The sequence below is a fragment of the Acinonyx jubatus genome, chromosome B1 (assembly GCF_027475565.1).
Source record: "Acinonyx jubatus isolate Ajub_Pintada_27869175 chromosome B1, VMU_Ajub_asm_v1.0, whole genome shotgun sequence".
Lineage (NCBI taxonomy): Eukaryota > Metazoa > Chordata > Mammalia > Carnivora > Felidae > Acinonyx > Acinonyx jubatus.
Genome location: NC_069382.1, coordinates 166,250,674 through 166,269,652, shown reverse-complemented (window position 1 = coordinate 166,269,652; position 18,979 = coordinate 166,250,674). Strand labels below are relative to the sequence as shown.

Here is an 18,979-nt window from a genome sequence, read left to right as displayed (position 1 = left end):
GGCATAATACTGAATATACCAATAGACACTAAAAGATAAAATAAAAAAAAAAAACAGTAAAGATAATAATGCAAGGTAGAAAGTATAGCACTTAGTACTTAAGGAATAGGTCAAGGTCAGTCAACAAATTATCCCCACAGTAAACTGCATGAGGGCAAAGCCAGTATTTGCACCATTTAATAATATTCCCTGGAAACAGCACAGTCCCTTGTGCAAAGGAGCTACTCAGTAAATATATGCAGGAGAAATAATTGATAGGTACAAAACTTTAGATTCAGATTCTTTTGATGTTAGAAAAGTTGAAACCTGAGCCCTCTGAGGTAAATCACAATGATAATAACCTCCAAAATGTTAAACAGCAAAAACAGCATTAGTCACATACCAACAGGTCTTGCAGTCAGTATTACGATATAAATTAGTTTAATGTAAATACAATCTTTTTTGCTTTTCAAAATTCCCTGAACACAAGGCTGTCTCTTATTCATTTTCTCATGGTACCTCACAGCACTCCTAGTAAGACACTCATGTTTGTTCAAGAAATGAATAAGTCCAACAATGAATATCCTACAGTGCATTTTGGTGAATCCACTTCATTAAATTAAAACAATAATAATTCCACGTTGAAGAGCTAACACTAAAATATTTCCAGTACAATTTTTATAACTATATGACCAAGTTAAAGTTCCAATTTTTACAACATCGTACAGTTATGGGTCAAGGATCTGAACCGCAGGCATCCAAAAGTGATCACTACGTTCTAATACAAAACTCTAATGCCTGCAGAGTTTATCAAACTGATCCCAGGACTACACCTGCTCCTTAATGCTGTTCCCTGAGTACAAGAGGGTCAGGGCATGAGACAGAGTAAAAGGCCACGGGTACAGATGTCGTCTGTCACTGCTTAGCAGTGTCTTTCTCACAATTAGTTGTTACAAAGAATAAAGAATAAATGAGAGGGCTCTGCCTTTTAATGGCTTAATCCAGTAGCTACAATATAGTAAGTACACTTCTCAAGAAAGACAGCTAGCCAAGTGCTGCTCAAATCAACTATAACTAAGATTAACTGACACTGCATAATGGGGTCAACTTTGCAGTATTTTAAATTAGAAAAATATTATTCAACAGCAGCCAGAGTCCTTTACTGCCATTTAGTTTCTTCTGATCCTATCTCATATATTCTCCCAATTGCAGTACTTGGGTTTTTAAAAAAAATCAGTGCCCAATATTTCTAGAATTGAAATTTGGCATGAAAATGAAGACTTCAGCTTATCTGGGAAGCTCAGAAGGTCACTCAATTCCCGCCTGAGCCTCGAACAGAGCAGTGGCCACCTTTCTCCATGGGGCTCACCGCATTCATGGTTTCCTGTATTCTCATACCCAGCCTGCTTCCCTTATTTAGGGCAACTGCCTGGCTCATGCCTACGAGGTTTTCTTTTATTAACTGAGGTATAACAAAATGTACAGATCTTAAGTGTTCAATGAGTTTTGAAAACTGTAAACACCTGTGAATCTACCACTCATCACAACACATAAAACTTCAGAAAGATCCCTCACGCTCTTTTACAATCCATCCCTCCATCTCTAGAGGCAAATATAAATTAGTCACCATAGATTAGTCTTAGATTTCGTATACATGGACTCATACAGTATGTGTATATCTGAGATTCTGTCTATCTGTAAGTGACGAATCATTAAATTCTACACCTGAAACTAACATTATACTGTATGTTAACTAACTGCAATTTAAATAAAAATCTGGAGAAAGAAAAAATATATTTCTCCTTAAAGTGAAAATTAAAAAAAAAAAGATTTTACATTTTCCTAATTAAAGTAACATGGTGCTGTACTAGATAGATTTCTAGACTCTGTATTTATTTTACTGATCAATTTGCATATCTTCGCAATACATGGCATCTTGATTATTGTAACTTTATGGCAAGTTTTGACATTAAGTAAATCTTCTATTTTGTTCTTTTTTTATATAGTTTTCGCTATTCTACGTCCTTTGCATTTCCACATAAATTTTAGAATCAAATCATTAATTCTTAAAACAATACCTCCTGAGATTTTTGATGTGGGGCTTGAGTTTTTCAATCCCTGGGCAACCTCTATCTCTGTATTTATTTACATCTTCATTAATTTTTCTCAGATTTGTTTTTATAGGTTACCGTATAGGAGTCTTTCATTAGATTTATCTATTGATATTTGATAACTTTTTCTTATATTGTAAATGGTATATTTGCTTCATTTCCTACTGGTCACTGGTAGTCTATAGAAATGAATTAAACTTTCATACAATGACCTTGCTATCTTGTAATTTTGTTAAATTCACTTATTAATTTAGATAAGGTTTTCTCACTGTTTTTGTAGCAATACTTTTAAGAAACTTAAATTCTTCTGATTAGTGATGCTATATTGTTGTTTGAGGTGGTTTTATTGTTCTCATATGCCTCACTGTTCATCTCTTTATTTTTAAAATCTCTTCTGCTCTTATATAAAAAAAAAAATCACTGAAAATTAGGAAGACGTTTTACTACTAAAAATTTCCTGTTGATTCTATGTCTTGAGCATCTCCAATTCTGCATCTCCTCCACCATCACCAACACCAGCACCCCTACTTGAAGCAACCATCATGTGCCCCCAGCTAGAGGTCTGCATTAGCCTCATCATTAGTTTCCCACATTCACTCTTGATCTCTTTCAAATTTAGTGTCTATAGCATAGCTATAATAACTATATATAATGATTATCTATATTTGTACAACTATGGATTATTATGTATCAGTCCACATATCCTTACATACACACAAATATGTATATTTATATATATGATATATATATTTATATATTATGTTATTTATATATTATATATTTATATATTATATATATTTTTATATATTATATATTTACATATTATATATTTACATATATATTTTATATATTTATATATATATTTATATGTATATAATATACATATAAATATATATAATATGTATATTTTATATGTATATAATATACATACAAATATATATATAATATACATATATACGATTAGGTCACCCCTTGCTCAAAACTCTTCAACTGGCTCCCCTTGGTTCTTAAAACAAGTCCAAACATCTAGAAGGTCTTTGATTAACAGCTCCTGTCTAGTCTACCACCACCTCCCGTAGCTCCCTCTGCCCCTCATACCCTGTGGTGAAAGCAACATGCTGTTTCCTGCCTCAAATCCTTTGCACATTTCCATGACTGGAACCTTCTTTCCCTCCATCCTCACCTAGATAACTCCTACATAAGTTCCAGATCTCAGCTTTAACACAACTTTTCAAGGGACACTTCATGACACCCACTCCTTTACCACTCCCCTCAAGTCCAAATAAGCTTCCTGCACTTTTCCTTCAGAGTGTTAAGGCAGTTCTACTATGTATTTAGTTGAGAGACAATTTATGTAAGGGCCATCTCCTGCCCAAGGCCGTAAGAGCTGTGACAATGGGAACATTTTCTATTCTGTTCACTGCTGAATACCCCATGTTACAAAAGAGTGATACAAAGGCACTCAGTGAATACTTGCTGGATGGAAAGCTGGATTCACTAATGTGTTTGGGACCATATGAAGCCTCAGTAATAGTTACATAGATTTACTAAAGATACAACCCTGCCTCCCCAGTAAGTCCCATGTTAAAAACAACAGATACACAATGTTTACAAAAGAGCTATATGACAAAACAAGTTGGTAATTCCTCAGAAAGTTAAGCACATAGCTACCATATGACTCAGAAATTCCACACCTAAGTATGTATCTAAGAGAACTGAAAACATATGTTCACATAAAAGCTTGTCCACAAATGTTTATTGTAGCATTATTCATTCATAACACCCAAAAAGTAGAAACAACCCAAATGCCCATAAATTAATGAATGGTTGAATGAAATGGGGCACATCCCCATGACGGAATATTATTGAGCCATAAAAAGGAATGAAATGCTGATACATGCTACAGCAAAATGAATCCTGAAGTATGCTAAAGGGAAGCCAGACATAAAAGGCCACATATTGTATGATCTGATTTGTATAAAATGTCAAGAATAGATAAATCCATAGATACAGAATGCAGATTAGTGGATGTTGGAGGCTTGTGGAAGAGAGGAGTGGGGATTTAATGCCTATATGTATGGAGTTTCTTTTTGGGGTGATGAGAATATTCTGGAATCAGTGGTGATGGTGTATAACTATAAATACATGAAAAAACCAATGTATACTTGGAAATAATGAATTTATGCTATGTGAATTATAACTCAATAAAAAACAGCTACATTAAACGAAGCCAATGAACTCTTTAAACACTTGCTTAAAATAGACTTCTCAGTTTTGTAAGTTCCTAAAATGATTCCAGTGTATGGACTATATATATATAGCCAGCGTGAGCAGTTGGAAATGTTTATGTAACCATCGGATGCACTAACGTGAGTGTCCTCTGATGTCAGCTCCAGGCCACCCCTTCCAGATCTGTAATCTAAACGAGCCCTCCTTGAAATGCTGCCACTTCGCAGATGTTTGTTCGTTCACATCTAAAAATAGCCCTGAACCACTCTACTGGGTCCCACTGAACAGGATGGAAGTGTCATAACAGGCTTCCCAAACTCAGCAGACCAGCCAGGGAGTCTTTGCTCCACTAATGAGGGTGGAAACGTGTAGTACTTTCGCAGAACCATGGAAAACAATCCCCCAAACCTGCTTCATGTCCCCCTTTTCCCTCTGCTCCTTCCTCGAATCCTTGCTCCCAGGGCTTCTTTCTGCACAATTGAATTGATCTACCTCCTTCCCTTAACCGACCTTTCTGCACTTCCTTCACTCTCAATCCACCTGTCCTCCTACTATCTCCTAGGGGCTCTCTGCCTCCACCCAAACGTTCCCTCAAAATTCATCGTTGAAGAGATACACTGGAAGATGTGGCTGGCTGCAAAAACGTGCACGTCTAAGAAACTTTTAAATACATATTCAGTGGACGATGTTTTCTATCAATTATAAAATCAATGCATGTCTGTAACAAGCTAGATAGAGCTATATAACAGGTGAGCTGACATTCTCTCATCACATGCCACTTTCTTCAGCTGAGGAATACTAATTGATGCATTGTCACATACCTTTCTCTAGACAAACATGAATATACGGGGGTGCCTGGTGGCTCAGTCAGTTAAGTGTCCCACTCCTGACTTCGGCTCAGATTGCAATCTCATGGTTCATGAGCTCAAGCCCCATGTTGGGCTCTGCACTGATAGTATGGAGCCTGCTTGGGATTCTCTCTATTTACCTTTCTCTCTGCCTCTCCCCTGCTCACTTGCTCTCTCTCAAAATAAATAAATGAACTTTAAAAAAAGAACATGAACATATGGACTTTTGTTTTCTTTTCTCTAAAAATTTACTTCTCTGCAGCTTGGTTTTCCACTTAACATGCCACAGATGCTTTCAGAACAAAGCACAGAGATGAGCCAGTTTTGAAAAACAAGCCACTACATGGATACATCCATTACAATGGGTCAGCTAACTGAACAGTCTTGTAAGACTCCGTAGAATGTATCCACAAAAAGCTTTATCAAGGTAGAGGATATGGTGCAGCAGAAACATGAAAGGACAGGGAAGCATCAGGAGTCTGAGAAACTTCCAGGCACAGTTCTCCAGGGTCTCTTCACACTCATCTAGGACACAGATTTTGAACCTCCATTAAATGTACAATAAATCTTAATTTTAAGGAAGCCTGGAGAAAAGTTTCCAAGAGGTCTTTTATAGCCCCTAGTCAATTAGCCAAAGCAGACTGTAAAACAGGATAAACCAAGTAAGCCATCAATCTATACACATCCTTAAACTAAGTAGAGAAGCTGGTCTTGGGTGCCTCTAGGGGAGTTTCAAACCCTAGACAGCACTTTATAAATCACCAGCTAGTGCATCTTGTTCTGCTCATGGCCAGGTGTCCCAGAGATAAGCATTGGGTATTTCAGTCCAGCTGTGAAACAGCTCTGGTTTACACAACAGCTAGACACTAATGTATTTAACTATCTTTCTTTTTTTAATTTTTATTAAAAAAATTTTTTTATGTTTATTTTTGAGAGAGACAGTATGAGCAAGAGAGGGACAGAGAGAGAGAGAGAGAGAGAGAGAGAGAGAGAGAGAGAATCTGAAGCAGGCTCCAGGCTCTGTGCTGACAGCTTAGAGCCCGACACAGGGCTTGAGCTCACAAACCGTGAGATCACGACCTGAGCCAAAGTCAGATGCTTAACTGACTGAGCCACCCAGGCGTCCCTCAACTATCTTCCTCTTGATGGAAATTCTGATTTCTTTTTTTTCCCTACCACCTCAAACAACACCAAAATATATTTATATGACTGTATTCTATTGGACAGGATCCTAAGAGGAAGATTGCTGGCTCTGGGCATTTGTGTTTGTACTTTTATCAGACATCAGATATAAACCACATTACTGGCCCAAGAATCATGTGCAATCTATACTCTCACATGCAACATATGAAGTTCATTGACTAAACCTAGACAAGTGCAAATTGTTATCAATCATTTGGTTTTTGGCAATCTAAATGGGTATTTGTTATTTATTCTGAAGGCTATAGTGGCCTGGATTAGTCAAAACGTAAATTACCTTTATGTCTCTACACTGAGTTAGAATTCTAACCCAGTGTGGTAACATTGCTTTGAATATACTACAGACCCTCGCTGCTCAACCAGTGGTCCAGGGACCTACAGCATCATTTGGAGGCTTGTGAGAACTGAGAATAGGTTTCTACCTTCTCCTTTTCCCTTTCTTTTGTTCTTGAACTATAAAACTAGAACCAGAAATAAAGACCGGAAGTGCATAGCTTTCTTCAAACTTGAGGCTAGACCCATCTTAGGATACAGAATTCTGGGGAAATTGAAAATCAGCTCATGACATATAAAATGCTTCTGTACAAATGAAGGCTTGAATACTGGCTAAAGATAAAAGTCGATCATATAATTCACTTTGTCTCTACTTCAGAACTGGTTCCTAAACACCCAACCATAGAACAATTAAAATAAGCAATATCACGTGTATTATGCTGGTGACTGAAATAACAACGCAGTTATTTTTAGTCACTGACCTCCTCTGACCCAGCTCCAACCACGTTTAGAGGAAGTGAGAAATTACGCTGGGTGCTTTTCTGAGCTTTTAGCTTTTCCGGGACCCAAAGTACTTACCCCATACCTCTAGAATATCAGAGTTTAAGAAGGTGAGCTGTGGGGATGATTAGTGATGCCTAGTGAAGGGGGCTGAAAGCAAGCCATGGCAGAATTGAGAATGGCCTGTCCTATGGTGGTGCATTAATGGCTCATTCCTTTGTTTTTCATTTTTTAGTTTTTTTTTAATGTTTATTTATATTTGAGAGAGGGAGAGAGAGCGAGCGAGCATGAGTGGGGGAGGGGCAGCAAGAGGGGGTGTCAGAGGATCTGAAGCGGGCTCTGTGCTGACGCAGTGAGCTCGATGTGGGACTTGAACCCACAAACCATGAGATCATGACCTGAGCTGAAGTTGGAGGCTCAACCAAGGGAACCAGCCAGGCGCCCCTAGCTCATTCCTTTAAATGCTAAACTCCTCTCTCTGCAGTTCCAGCCAAACACACCTGCTACAGTTTTCACCCAGGCTAATTAGTCTGACAGCATGCAGAAGAGAGCTCAGACTTTCAACAAATACCTCAAACGTAAGTTTTTACTTAGCAGGATACTCCTTAACAGCTTTGTTGTAATGGATTTCTGTCTTGAAATGAAAACATTCTGTTAGAGTCCCTTGAGAGTTCCCTAATCAAAGGCCCTGGAGAAACTGGCAGGCTCTCAGGACCCAATCAAACGCTGCACAGGTACAGGTGCTCACTTAGAGTCTAACACTGGGCTTCTCAGAGAGAAGCTGTCACCACTGTAAATGAAAGAGTTCATCACTGGGGCTGTTACTGAAAGTCGCTGGGGTGCCATTCGTGGGCAATCATGCTACTTCTTTAAGTGGGTAACAAGAGGCAAGTTATCCGAAAGGATGATGGGCACCAGCGAGGTCACAGAGGATGGAGAAACCACAGAAAACGTGGTACACTCTGGTTTCTACTTGGTTGTAAGCATTAGAGAGGAGTTTCAGTGCCTTGAGGAGGACAGGGCAGTGCTGAGACTGTGCCTTTGAGCTTTGCAAAGGAAGAAAACCATCATACTCATATTAAAGCATCATTTCAGTCACTATGTAGACCCTTGCATTCCAAAGACAGTTTTAAGGCAGAAACCTCTCTGCGGCATAAGCTGACATTGCACAAAACTCTCCTGTGTGATATCTGCACGGTCAGTGAGGAGCCTGCTTGGGATTCTCTCTCCCTCCCTCCCCTGCATGTGCACTCACGCTCTCTCAGAATAAATAACTTAAAAAAAAAAAAAAGGCAAGTCAAGCAACAATCTGCTTGGAGTCCGCCAACACAAAAGACAAAGGGAACTTTCTGAATTCTGCTCTTATCCCTCTTCTACATATGGCTTTTCCATCGGTGATACTACTTCTATTACCCACTTACAAAACTTGTAACAATGGGCCTCACTGGCAGCATCAGTGTCCCTGAGACCTTCTTAAGAATGAAATCCTGGGGCCCCTGGGGAGGCCTACAGAAACTCTAGGGGCATCTCCCAGAAAGCTGTTTTTGACCAGTGACTTATAAAAACGAAAATATGGGTGAGATGATGTGATTAGAGAGCATGAGGATCAGCAATCCCCTTTTCTCAAAATGTTTCCCCTCAATCCTGCTCACGGAGTCATCTATCATTCGCTTTTTCCTTCACTGGCTTGAACAATTCCTTGAAGGAAAGATCTCCCTCCACTGCCGCAGTAATCAATCCATCCCACCATTCTTGCAGCCAGGCTCTAGCTCTGCAGCTTAGAGCTGGGGCACCTGGGAAGACTCACGACTTCTTAAATGCTGGACGTAGTGGGTGTCACAGTCTAATTTGGTGGTATTTGCTGCTTGACGAGGTTCCTTCTCCTTCGCCGAGCCCAGGTGGATCTGTTCGCTGTGCATTTTCCTTTGCCTTCCCGTCATCATTGCCCCACCCCTCTCCTTGATTCAGCAAGAGTCGATCTCTTGGGGCACCTGGGTGGCACAGCCAGTTAAGCATCTGACTCTTGATCTCAGCTCAGGTCATGATCTCATGGTTTGTGGGATTGAGACCCATGTTGGGCTCTGTACCAACAGCATGGAGCCTGCTTGAGATTCTCTCTCCCTCCCTCTCTCTCTATCCCTCCGGCACATGCTCGCCTGCACACTCTTTCTCTTTCAAAATAAACTTAAAAAATAAAAGTTAATCTGTCTGCTCCCCACACCACCCCAAATTCTTCTTTCAAAAGCACAACTGGGAACATAGCCATGCTCTTCAGTATTTCTTTCCAACTTCTCCATGCTGGTTTTCAAAAGCCTCCAAAAAAGGACCCTAACTTGCCTTCCTATGCTTGCCTCCACTGCTCTGTGATAAGTATCTTATGCTCTAGCTGAAATAGACTATTTCCCAGAATACATCTCAGGCCTTCCCACCTCCTCCTGAATCACCCGCTGCTACCATTCCAATAGCTCTGCTTACTGAAAGCCCACTCGTCCTTCACGAGCCTGGAAAATGACATTTTGGAATTCCCACCTCTCTCATTTGGTCCCTTCCAGTTTTTCGATCTTGTATCATAGTATTAGTGGGCATCTTATGTCTCTGCCAGATCATCATTTCCTGTAGAACAAGAACGCAGACTGGTTTCTTTCTGTGTTTTCTGCACTGGGTCTTATACAAGGTGGATGCGCGGTGAGGACTTTACTCAAGTGAAATAACCAATGTTCGAACTTTGGATCACACCTGTTTTTCCTCTTTAACAATGGCCCTAAATTTCCTCAGTGGTTTTTTGCTCCTCAGTGCGCAACTTTTATTTATGGGACAAATGGAAGACAATCTGGGGTTGTATTCCCCTCATATAAATGCCTGGTCTCCATCCAGAGCTGTTGCTGAAAATACCTAACCAGTTCAATTTATACAACTCTAAGATCTTTGTGATAGTTTGAAAATATTAACAGTCTTACAAGTGTCTGAAAACATTATTTAGGCCATACATGTGCTCCATTTTTAAGCCCGATGTTTAAGATCATGGAAGCACTAGTTTCTAGGAACTATTTATAGGTAAGACAATGCACATGTGGCAGAGTATATGTTTAGGCCTACTGCACAGACCAGATGTGGGGAGACCTCCAGGGAGACAAAAAGGCAGCACTCCGGCTTTTTCAACAAGCAGGACAGTGGTACTACCTTAAGTCCCTTAGCATGGGATGAACTTAACTGGATGGATTCAGCCTGATGGTAGGCCATTTCAGGGTTAACGTCCTGAAACATATTCCACCCAGGCCAACTCAACACCTTTTTCACAAAGGGCTTTAAAGGTGAAATGGTTTCCAGTGGGAGACAGGCAACACTGTGCCCTGCAGGGAAGAAGCCCCTTAGTGGCTATCAGCCAGTACCAACTCAATTCCACTTCTGAAAAGGCTGATGTAGCTCCAGGGAAGGAAGACACAAGTAAAGCTGAGATCTCCTATTTTTAGCTACATGCCTACTTGTTGTTGTCCTTTTCTACATTAAAACTGAAAAACAACTATTAAAAACCTACTCTAGGGGTGCCTGGGTGGCTCAGTCCCTTTTAAGCTTCCGAGTTGACGTCAGCTCAGGTCATCTCACGGTTCATGGGTTCAAGCCCCATGTTGGGCTCTCTTCTGACGGCTCAGAGCCTGCTTGGGATTCTCTCTCTTCTTTTCTCTCTGCCTCTCCCCTGCTCACGCACTCTCTTTCTCTCAAAATAAGTAAACCTTAAAAAAGTTAATCTCATGTCTGCTACATGATAGAGCAATGTATGAAACAATCCAACTAGGAATTTCTGGTGGTCCTCGTTCAACTATGGCATCAGATCAGGTGACCGACGGGCTGCCAGGTGTCACAGGTGGCTCCCATCCATTCTCCCCTGTGAAAGGTATACACTCCACCCTTCAGGGAAGACAGCCAAACCTGGGATTTTAAAAAAGCAAATATGTTTCATTGGGGGACATTTTTAATTTTAAGATCCTAAATATCTCTCTCAGTCTGCACCTGAACCCCATTTTTCCCCAGGCGTCCGTATTGTGATCTTGTGTGAAACTAGTGTTCCACTTGAAATGCTGGCATGCTAGCCACAACAGCATTTCAAATATATGTTTATGTATTCAAAAGAGAAGCAGCTCAACCACTATAATAAATTCATACAGAGATTGTCTGCAATTTACGTATCATAATGATAATAACAAATTTATATTCTACAAATTCCTGCCAAGCTAAATTTGGCAAAACCACCCAGATTAGGGAAAGCTATGAGAAACTGCTTCCAGTGTGTGTGTGTGTGTGTGTGTGTGTGTCTGTGTGTGTGTCTGTGTGTACACATGGAGTGAGGTATATCAAATACCGTGAGTTCAAATATAGAGGAAGAAATCAGAGAAAATGAAGGTAAGTTTAGATGCAAAGAAAACCAGGGCATTCTGAATGCCCTGCTCTGGAGCAGTGCTCTGGAGCTCTGGGTAATGGAAGTGATAAGTGGACCCAGTACTGTGTTCACAGGAGGCAAAGCAGAGTAAAATGATGATATGATGGCTTCAACAGACAAGGTGCAGAGGCAGCAAGAGCTTCTGTCACATTAGCATTTTATCAGTGCCTGCAGAACAGTCTGGGACACAGTGTTTTGAAAACACTGCTCTTCATCTTGCTTACAGCCCAGATAATGAATTTCTAAGGCGGCTCCTTTCATTTCTAGTCTCTTCTTGCTTTTTGTCTGTACTCAAGTCTATAGATGAAGAGTGGTTCATTCATCCATACAGGCAGGCCCCTGAGCTAAGAGACATGGGGAACAGAAAGATGAGTAAAAGGGCCCACCTACCTAGTACACACAAACCATCACATAACAAAAACACGGGAAGCAATCACAATTTATTGGGAGGAGCGAACCACAAAACTCAAAGACTCACTCATCCTCCCTGGACTTCTGGCCATCAATTTACACTGCTCTCCCTCAGCAACCAGGACCTCAGAGACCAATATGCAATTTTGCACTGGCCAGCCCGCTGAACCATTTACCTAAGCAACTTCTCTATCTCTAGGACAAGAAATGCCTTGTTCCCATAAGTACTGATGATAGACGCAAAATGTAAAGTTTATGAAGTCATGCATTAGGTCCTAAATCCGTAATTTAATCCCTGCTTGGAATCATTAGTTCATGAAAATTACGCATCAGACAATCTCCAGTTAAATGGTTGAAAATGTTGTAAATGAAATTATGAATTTATATTTCTGAAGTCATTAGGGAATGACAGAGATAAAAGTCACTCTCGAGTGTTTCAATGTAAAATGAAGAGACAAAATATTTATTTCTGTAAGAATATATGATTAATATTTGAATCTGACAGAATGGTGTCCTCTTAAGTATTACATGGTCTTGATAAACATTTATAAAATGAAAATTTAAGTTAAATACTTCAAATGTCTGTCAAAAATTAATTATCTTTCAAAAATACCCCCCTTCCCACTCCTACACCCATTCTTGCCTCCAATTCAGGAAGGCAAATTGAATTTCATTCTGGTCTAATGACAACAGATGGCTTTTATATCAAGCAATTTGAGTTATCTGACAGCAAACAGTATCCTACTCAAACATTTCTGTTACCTCCTATTAACTAACTACAATACAAAAAGACAACCAACATTCAGCTAGGCAAAGAGGAAAAAAAGAAAAGTCTATTCCCTCAGAAAATAAATTCAAGTATCAAACTAAGAGCCATAGTTTCTTGGAAATAGAATTTTCAAGTTTTCTGCTGACTTGAAGTGGTTTTTATAGCTACTAAGCTCTAATATTTTATTTTTGACATGAGTTTTATGTCACTACAGAAGCTTTCTCTTCTTCAATTTTAGCCAGAGAGCTAATCTTGTTAATCCAGGATAAACTGATGAACCAAGAAACAATATTTTCTCTAAATAGGAAGAAAAGTGAGTATTTCTGGCAGTAGGTAGTACCTGGAAAATTGGAAAACCCATCAGTACAAGGTGTGGTAGCCTACAATCATCTTAGCTATGATGGCTGCTCTTCAATCGTACAATGCTGACTTCTTGGGCCAGTGCTTGAAAATAAATAACTGCTAGTCCCTGAAGATAGCCCTTTGCTACAAGATACGCTATGTTTTGGAAAAAAAAAGTTACATATTTTTGGTTCAAAAGATGCTCTGAATATTCTAAGCAACATGGCAACAAGCGCAAATGTATTTTCGCACATTGTCCAAAATACCAGAACCTGTAACGTGTGGATTTTTTTCCCCTTTCAATTCCTAATGGTTGTCTCTTCACACCCAAATTCCTGGAGTACTTTGTCCCCAGGCTTCTAATAGCTTCCTATTCCATTCCACTCTGTTCTTTCAACTTTAATCTGGATGGTCATCCTGTCTCTTTTCCACTTGTAAACCTTCAATAGCTACTCAGTACACTCAAGAAAAGTTGGAATCTCCTTGGCTTGGCATTCAAGCCCTGGAAAATTTGACCCTGACCCTATTTTTTAATCATGTGTTTGCTTCCCTTTGATATGAATCTCCTTTCTTCATCTGGCAATCTGGTAACAGTTCAACAAAGCAATCCAGAAGCCTTTTTCATCTCTGTTCAGGATAACCTCTCTTCCCTCTTTCCCAACACACATGTAATATCTTCCCCATTTGGATGCCTCTGCTCATCCAAAGTGCTCCCCAAAATTCAAGATCTATCTCAAATTACCCCACAATTTCCTTTCCTTCTCTTGGACCCATATAGTATTTGACATAGGAACCATTATTTGCCACAAAAATCTACAGAGACATTGAGATCATGTATGCCAAAACTTTCATTTTCCACACAAGATCATATTTTACCCTTGGGCTTTTATATAGTTCCCATCTTACGCTTTTTCATATGTCCCGTAATAAATATTATAAGCTCAGTAAATATTTTGTAAACGTATTAGAGGATACTTTAATTAATGTACCTTTCACAAATGTATCAAAAATCAGCAGATAATCCCTTTAGTGGAAGGTAAAAGCAGATGATCCCTTTGGAAGAAAAGCAGGGTGTTTGGCAGAGTCCCATAAAAATCACAGCAGTATAAAAATACTGTTTTTAATCACCAGCTGATTTGGGCACACATGACTGATCCTCATCACATTAGGAAACTTCAGAGAGAAATGAGATTCTCAGATGGGGCAAGCTCAGGGATGGGTAAGGTGTCTATTTCACGTGATCCTGGGTATTTTTTTAAGAATATAAGAGCATTATGGTCTATTTACTTGTGTGAGAGGTCATTTTGATTCTTGCTGTGTCAAAATGAGACCCACAACAAAAAAGCCAGGTCAAAATGCCATGTACTTCCCAGAAGCTGGCCTGGTTTTTGTTTTATTTATTTCTGGAGCATATATCATCTGTGTGTACAGTATAACACAAAGTGTTTCCAACATGCCTTTTAACAAGTAGCTTCACATCTGATTATTTTCTATAAATCTTACCTAGAGTAACATCTATTGATCACTAACAAAATATAGACATTTTGCAGCATTTAAGCACAACTGATTTCATGGACAGTACTTGGGAATGCATTGCTATGAGGCACTTACGCATATTAAAAATGTTATCTTTCAGAAGTATTACTACTGTAAATCACTCTAATGTGAATTTAAGTATTATGCTAATAAATACTACAAAAAAAAAAAAAAAGAGTCTCCCCTGGAACAAAAACTTAAGAGATACAAGGTATTTAGGTATTTTCAATTGAATTACATTTCATTGATGTGATCTATATATATTACCAGAGTGTATTTGACAGATAAGAGAAATTAAAATGTAAAATTCCTACCTTGTGTCTGTTTCTTGTTCACTGCATTATCAGCTTTATGTCGTTTCTAAAGTTTAAAAGCAAAAAACAAAAACTGTGAAAAAGTGGATGAGATGAATAAAACAAAGTAGCATCTTTATACAAAAAATATTTCTTTTAATTTATGTTTCTCAAGGCTTTTATCCTTTTATACCCATATCAACTTTATAAGCATGCTGGGGTGTGCCAATAAGAAGAATCAGAGGGTATGTGGGAATTTTAAAATTGAAAACACAATCCATAGAATGTTCATACAGTATTCCTCTTCTGGGAGCACAGAGAAGGGTCCTCAGAAGCATCCTACATTATTATACAAGTAAGACTAAAATTTTAATGTACTAGAAAAGGCTGATTTAGCCTTTTACTTAAATAATTCACTTAAAAAAGGCAACTGCCCAAGAGAATTATCTGTAATAACTACCGTTTAATAATGGTACTGAAGTATTTTCAGCTTCTTATGAAATTCCTTATCTAATTAGGCCAAGTACATCTTCCATAATTTAATGGCATGCTGATGTCTGCCAATGACTAGAACCAAACACATATACCATTTTCATAAAGCTTCTTCTATCCACTGCTTCTGAATGGTCCCTTCTCCCCATTATAAACCATTTAATCACAGGATCCTATTCTCCTTCCTCTTAAAAGCATCAAAAAAAAAAAAAAAAGGTAAACAGGTGTGTTAGCTTAAGTCTAAGTGGGTGAGTTTGAAGAGTCACGTAAGCCAAGGTTTTGGAGCAGAGAGTAAAAGAAACGAAAGGTCAGAGGAAAGGTGAGAATTTGAGTGGCCAAGGGAAGCTATCTTGTCTATGGTTCAACTAGAGGTTTTTCATAGCTTCTGTCTAAACTTACAGCATTAAGTGTAACACATCAGCCTGGGTTGACGTTGCAGGAAAGTGTTGAATTTAACTCTGAGCTCAAAGAGTCTATCCTATAAAGCTCAAGGTCAGACTTAGCTGCATATACATGACTTTAAGGTGGGTTGGAATGCACATAAAACAACTGAGTTCCTAATTTTTTCATTTGAGAAGAAATACAGTTTTTAGAATCACAGTACACAAATGACAATACTCTCCAAGAGAAAAGGCCAGAGTTGTGGATTAGCCCTCCTCCCAAACACAGCAATACTAAGGAGGGATGACATAATAGCAGGCAGTGTGAACTCAGTTCAACCAAACAATCAGCCACTGAACTGTACAAAGTGCAAACAGGGCATTCAAAATGCCTCTGTGGAAGGCTTGTAGAAGATAATTCTTGCCATATCCATATGTAGGAACACACTACAATTATTTCTCAGAACAAAACACTCACTAACAAAACTGGAATAATGTAGACTTTCATTAGGCAAATTACTGCTTCCAAAAGTAAGCTTATGATTTACCAGCAAATGTTCTTAAATGAATTTTTTTTTTAACGTTTATTTATTTATGAAACAGAGAGAGACAGAGCATGAACGGGGGAGGGGCAGAGAGAGAGGGAGACACAGAACCGGAAGCAGGCTCCAGGCTCCGAGCCATCAGCCCAGAGCCCGACTCGGGGCTCGAACTCACGGACCGTGAGATCGTGACCTGAGCTGAAGTCGGACGCTTAACCGACTGAGCCACCCAGGCGCCCCTTAAATGAATTTTTAAAGTTTGTTTAAATTTGTAGCATTAGGGGCGCCTGGGTGGCTCAGTCAGTTGAGCAGCCGACTTCGGCTCAGGTCAGGATCTCGCTGTTCCTGAGTTCAAGCCCCGCGTCAGGCTCTGTGCTGACAGCTCAGAGACTGGAGCTTGCTTTGGTTTCTGTGTCTCTCTCTCTCCACCTCCAACCCCCCTCAAAAATAAGTAAACATTAAAAAAAAATTCAAATTTGTAGAATCAGTAGAGAATATTTTACAATTGATAAAACTCTAAAATACTCTTGTTGACAATGATCTTAAGAAAATTAGAAGGTAACCCAAAATAAATTTTGGTTCAAAATAATGGTCCAAAGCAAATTTAGATATTTGAATGAAGTACAAATACTTCCAAAACAATGCATATCTATTACAGACAATGGTTAGACTTCCAACTGGAGGAGACAAATAAAAGCTAATTAATGAAACATTCCACTTAAACAGGAAATTTAATCTTAGTGAAACCTAAGGAGATCCTAAACATTACTTTCCATCTACAGAGAATTCTTGTACAGGAGCAGCCCTTTCCTCAGCCTTCCCTCCACAGAAAAATTAGGTTGCTTGCAAGAAACAATTGTGTTGAGTATACATAAGGCTCCAGCCAGACAGGCAGGTTCTAACCTTAGTACTGTAAAAAGATCATATCTCTAATTCCAAACAGATCATTATTCCTTCTAAAATGAACAGTTCAAAGAATATTAATGCAGTTACTCTGTGAGTTCAAATAACTCCACTGTCCTATAACGAGAATTCACTTACTGTCACTGAGGGCTCGTGAACTATTTAATATTATCAATATTTAGTTGACAGTGCACCAATAAACTACCTGTGTAAATAGTGCCATGAACTTCAGGATACTTAAGTACGTAATGTTGACCACACCCTCCTGGGAGCTGTCTCCTGCTTCCTAAGCATTTATCACATCATTGTCCAGGTGTTCCATCTGTAGCTTGGCCCCTTCTTTGTCTCTTCTCTTGTTACTCAGTGATGGAATTGTTCAAGGCTTATACCCGGCCCTCTTCGCTTCTTATTCTATACTCTCTCCCTGGCTCAGCTCATCCATACCTGCAGTTTCAATTATAATTGATACATACATATTTACCAGCCAACACTCTCACTGGAGCTCCAGATGTTTACATCCAGTTGCCTCCTTGACATCTCCCTGTGGCAGTCTCAGAGGCATCTTGAACTATGTCCAAAAAGCAATCTAGGACTTTAACCCCCAAGACGTGGTCCTTGTTTCAGACATGGAACCAGATACCATCTACTTGCACAAACCAGGAACTTGAGAGTCAACCTTAGCATTTTCTTCTCCTTCTCACTTCCATCCAATCTATTTTTTATTCATTGAATAATGTTTACAAAACAATATGAGCCAGGCCCTGTTACTGAGGGTAACATCCCTGAGGATGCAGCAGTGAAAAAGGACAAAACTCTTAGTCTTTATGGAGCTTACATTCTAGTGGTTGGAGAGAAAATATGAACAAAATAAGCATGTTGGATGGTGATAAGTCTTGTCAATTCTACTCCTAAATATATATGGAATTCATCTTTCTATATTGCTTTATCTACAATACCACTCGGTCTCAGACCTCTTCTTTTTTTTATAGCAACTACCAGAATATTATTCCAACTAGTCTACCCAAATCCTCTCTTTCCTTACAATCTATTTTCTATATTTTAGTCAAAAGGATATTTGGATGATGACAATACAGTTAGCATTTATTCATCACCTTACTATAACTAGGCATTGTTCTAAGGATTTCAGTGTATCATTTAATTCTTTTGTTTAAATTTTTTTTTAATTTTATTTATTTTTGATAGAGAGAGCACAAGTGGGGGAGGGGCAGAGAGAGAAGGAGACACAGAATCCAAAGCAGGCTCCAGGCTCGGAGCTGTCAGCACAGAGCCCAACGCAGGGCTCGAACTCACAAATTGCGAGATCATGACCTGAGCCAAAGTCGGACGCTCAACCGACTGAGCCACCCAGGTGCCCCAGTGCGTCATTTAATTCTTATGATAGCTGATAGCCGGTGTGGTTACTTGATTGTCTGTCTCCTCTACTGGGCTGCAAGTTCCATCATGGCTACTTTTATTCACTAACACATTCCCAGTAATTGGTCTCTGAATATTGTAGACTTTAAAAAAGCATCTGTTTTATAATGAATAAAGTTGATCAGAGCTTAAGTTAACAAGTGTATAGCAAAGAAGGGATGTTTTCTGCGGTGAATATCATCATTTAGCAACCAACCTTGACCCTTATCATAAAAGTTGACATTTGACATGATGCTTTTTTTTTTTAAATGAAAAGTTCTCCACTAATTTCAGAATATTTTCAAGTAGGTATTTATGTCAT

At 39.1% G+C, this 18,979-nt stretch overlaps 1 protein-coding gene across 6 annotated transcripts in view; it reads right to left on the bottom strand.

The window, feature by feature from the left end:
- The window catches only part of ATP8A1 (ATPase phospholipid transporting 8A1), a 229,724-nt gene that overhangs the window by 171,292 nt on the left and 39,453 nt on the right, over positions 1-18,979 (bottom strand). For all 6 annotated transcript variants that reach the window (XM_015084122.3, XM_053217414.1, XM_053217412.1 and 3 more), the window contains one exon: positions 14,949-14,994. In XM_015084122.3, the coding sequence (XP_014939608.1) occupies positions 14,949-14,994 (46 nt within the window). The remainder of the gene's footprint in view (positions 1-14,948; positions 14,995-18,979) is intronic.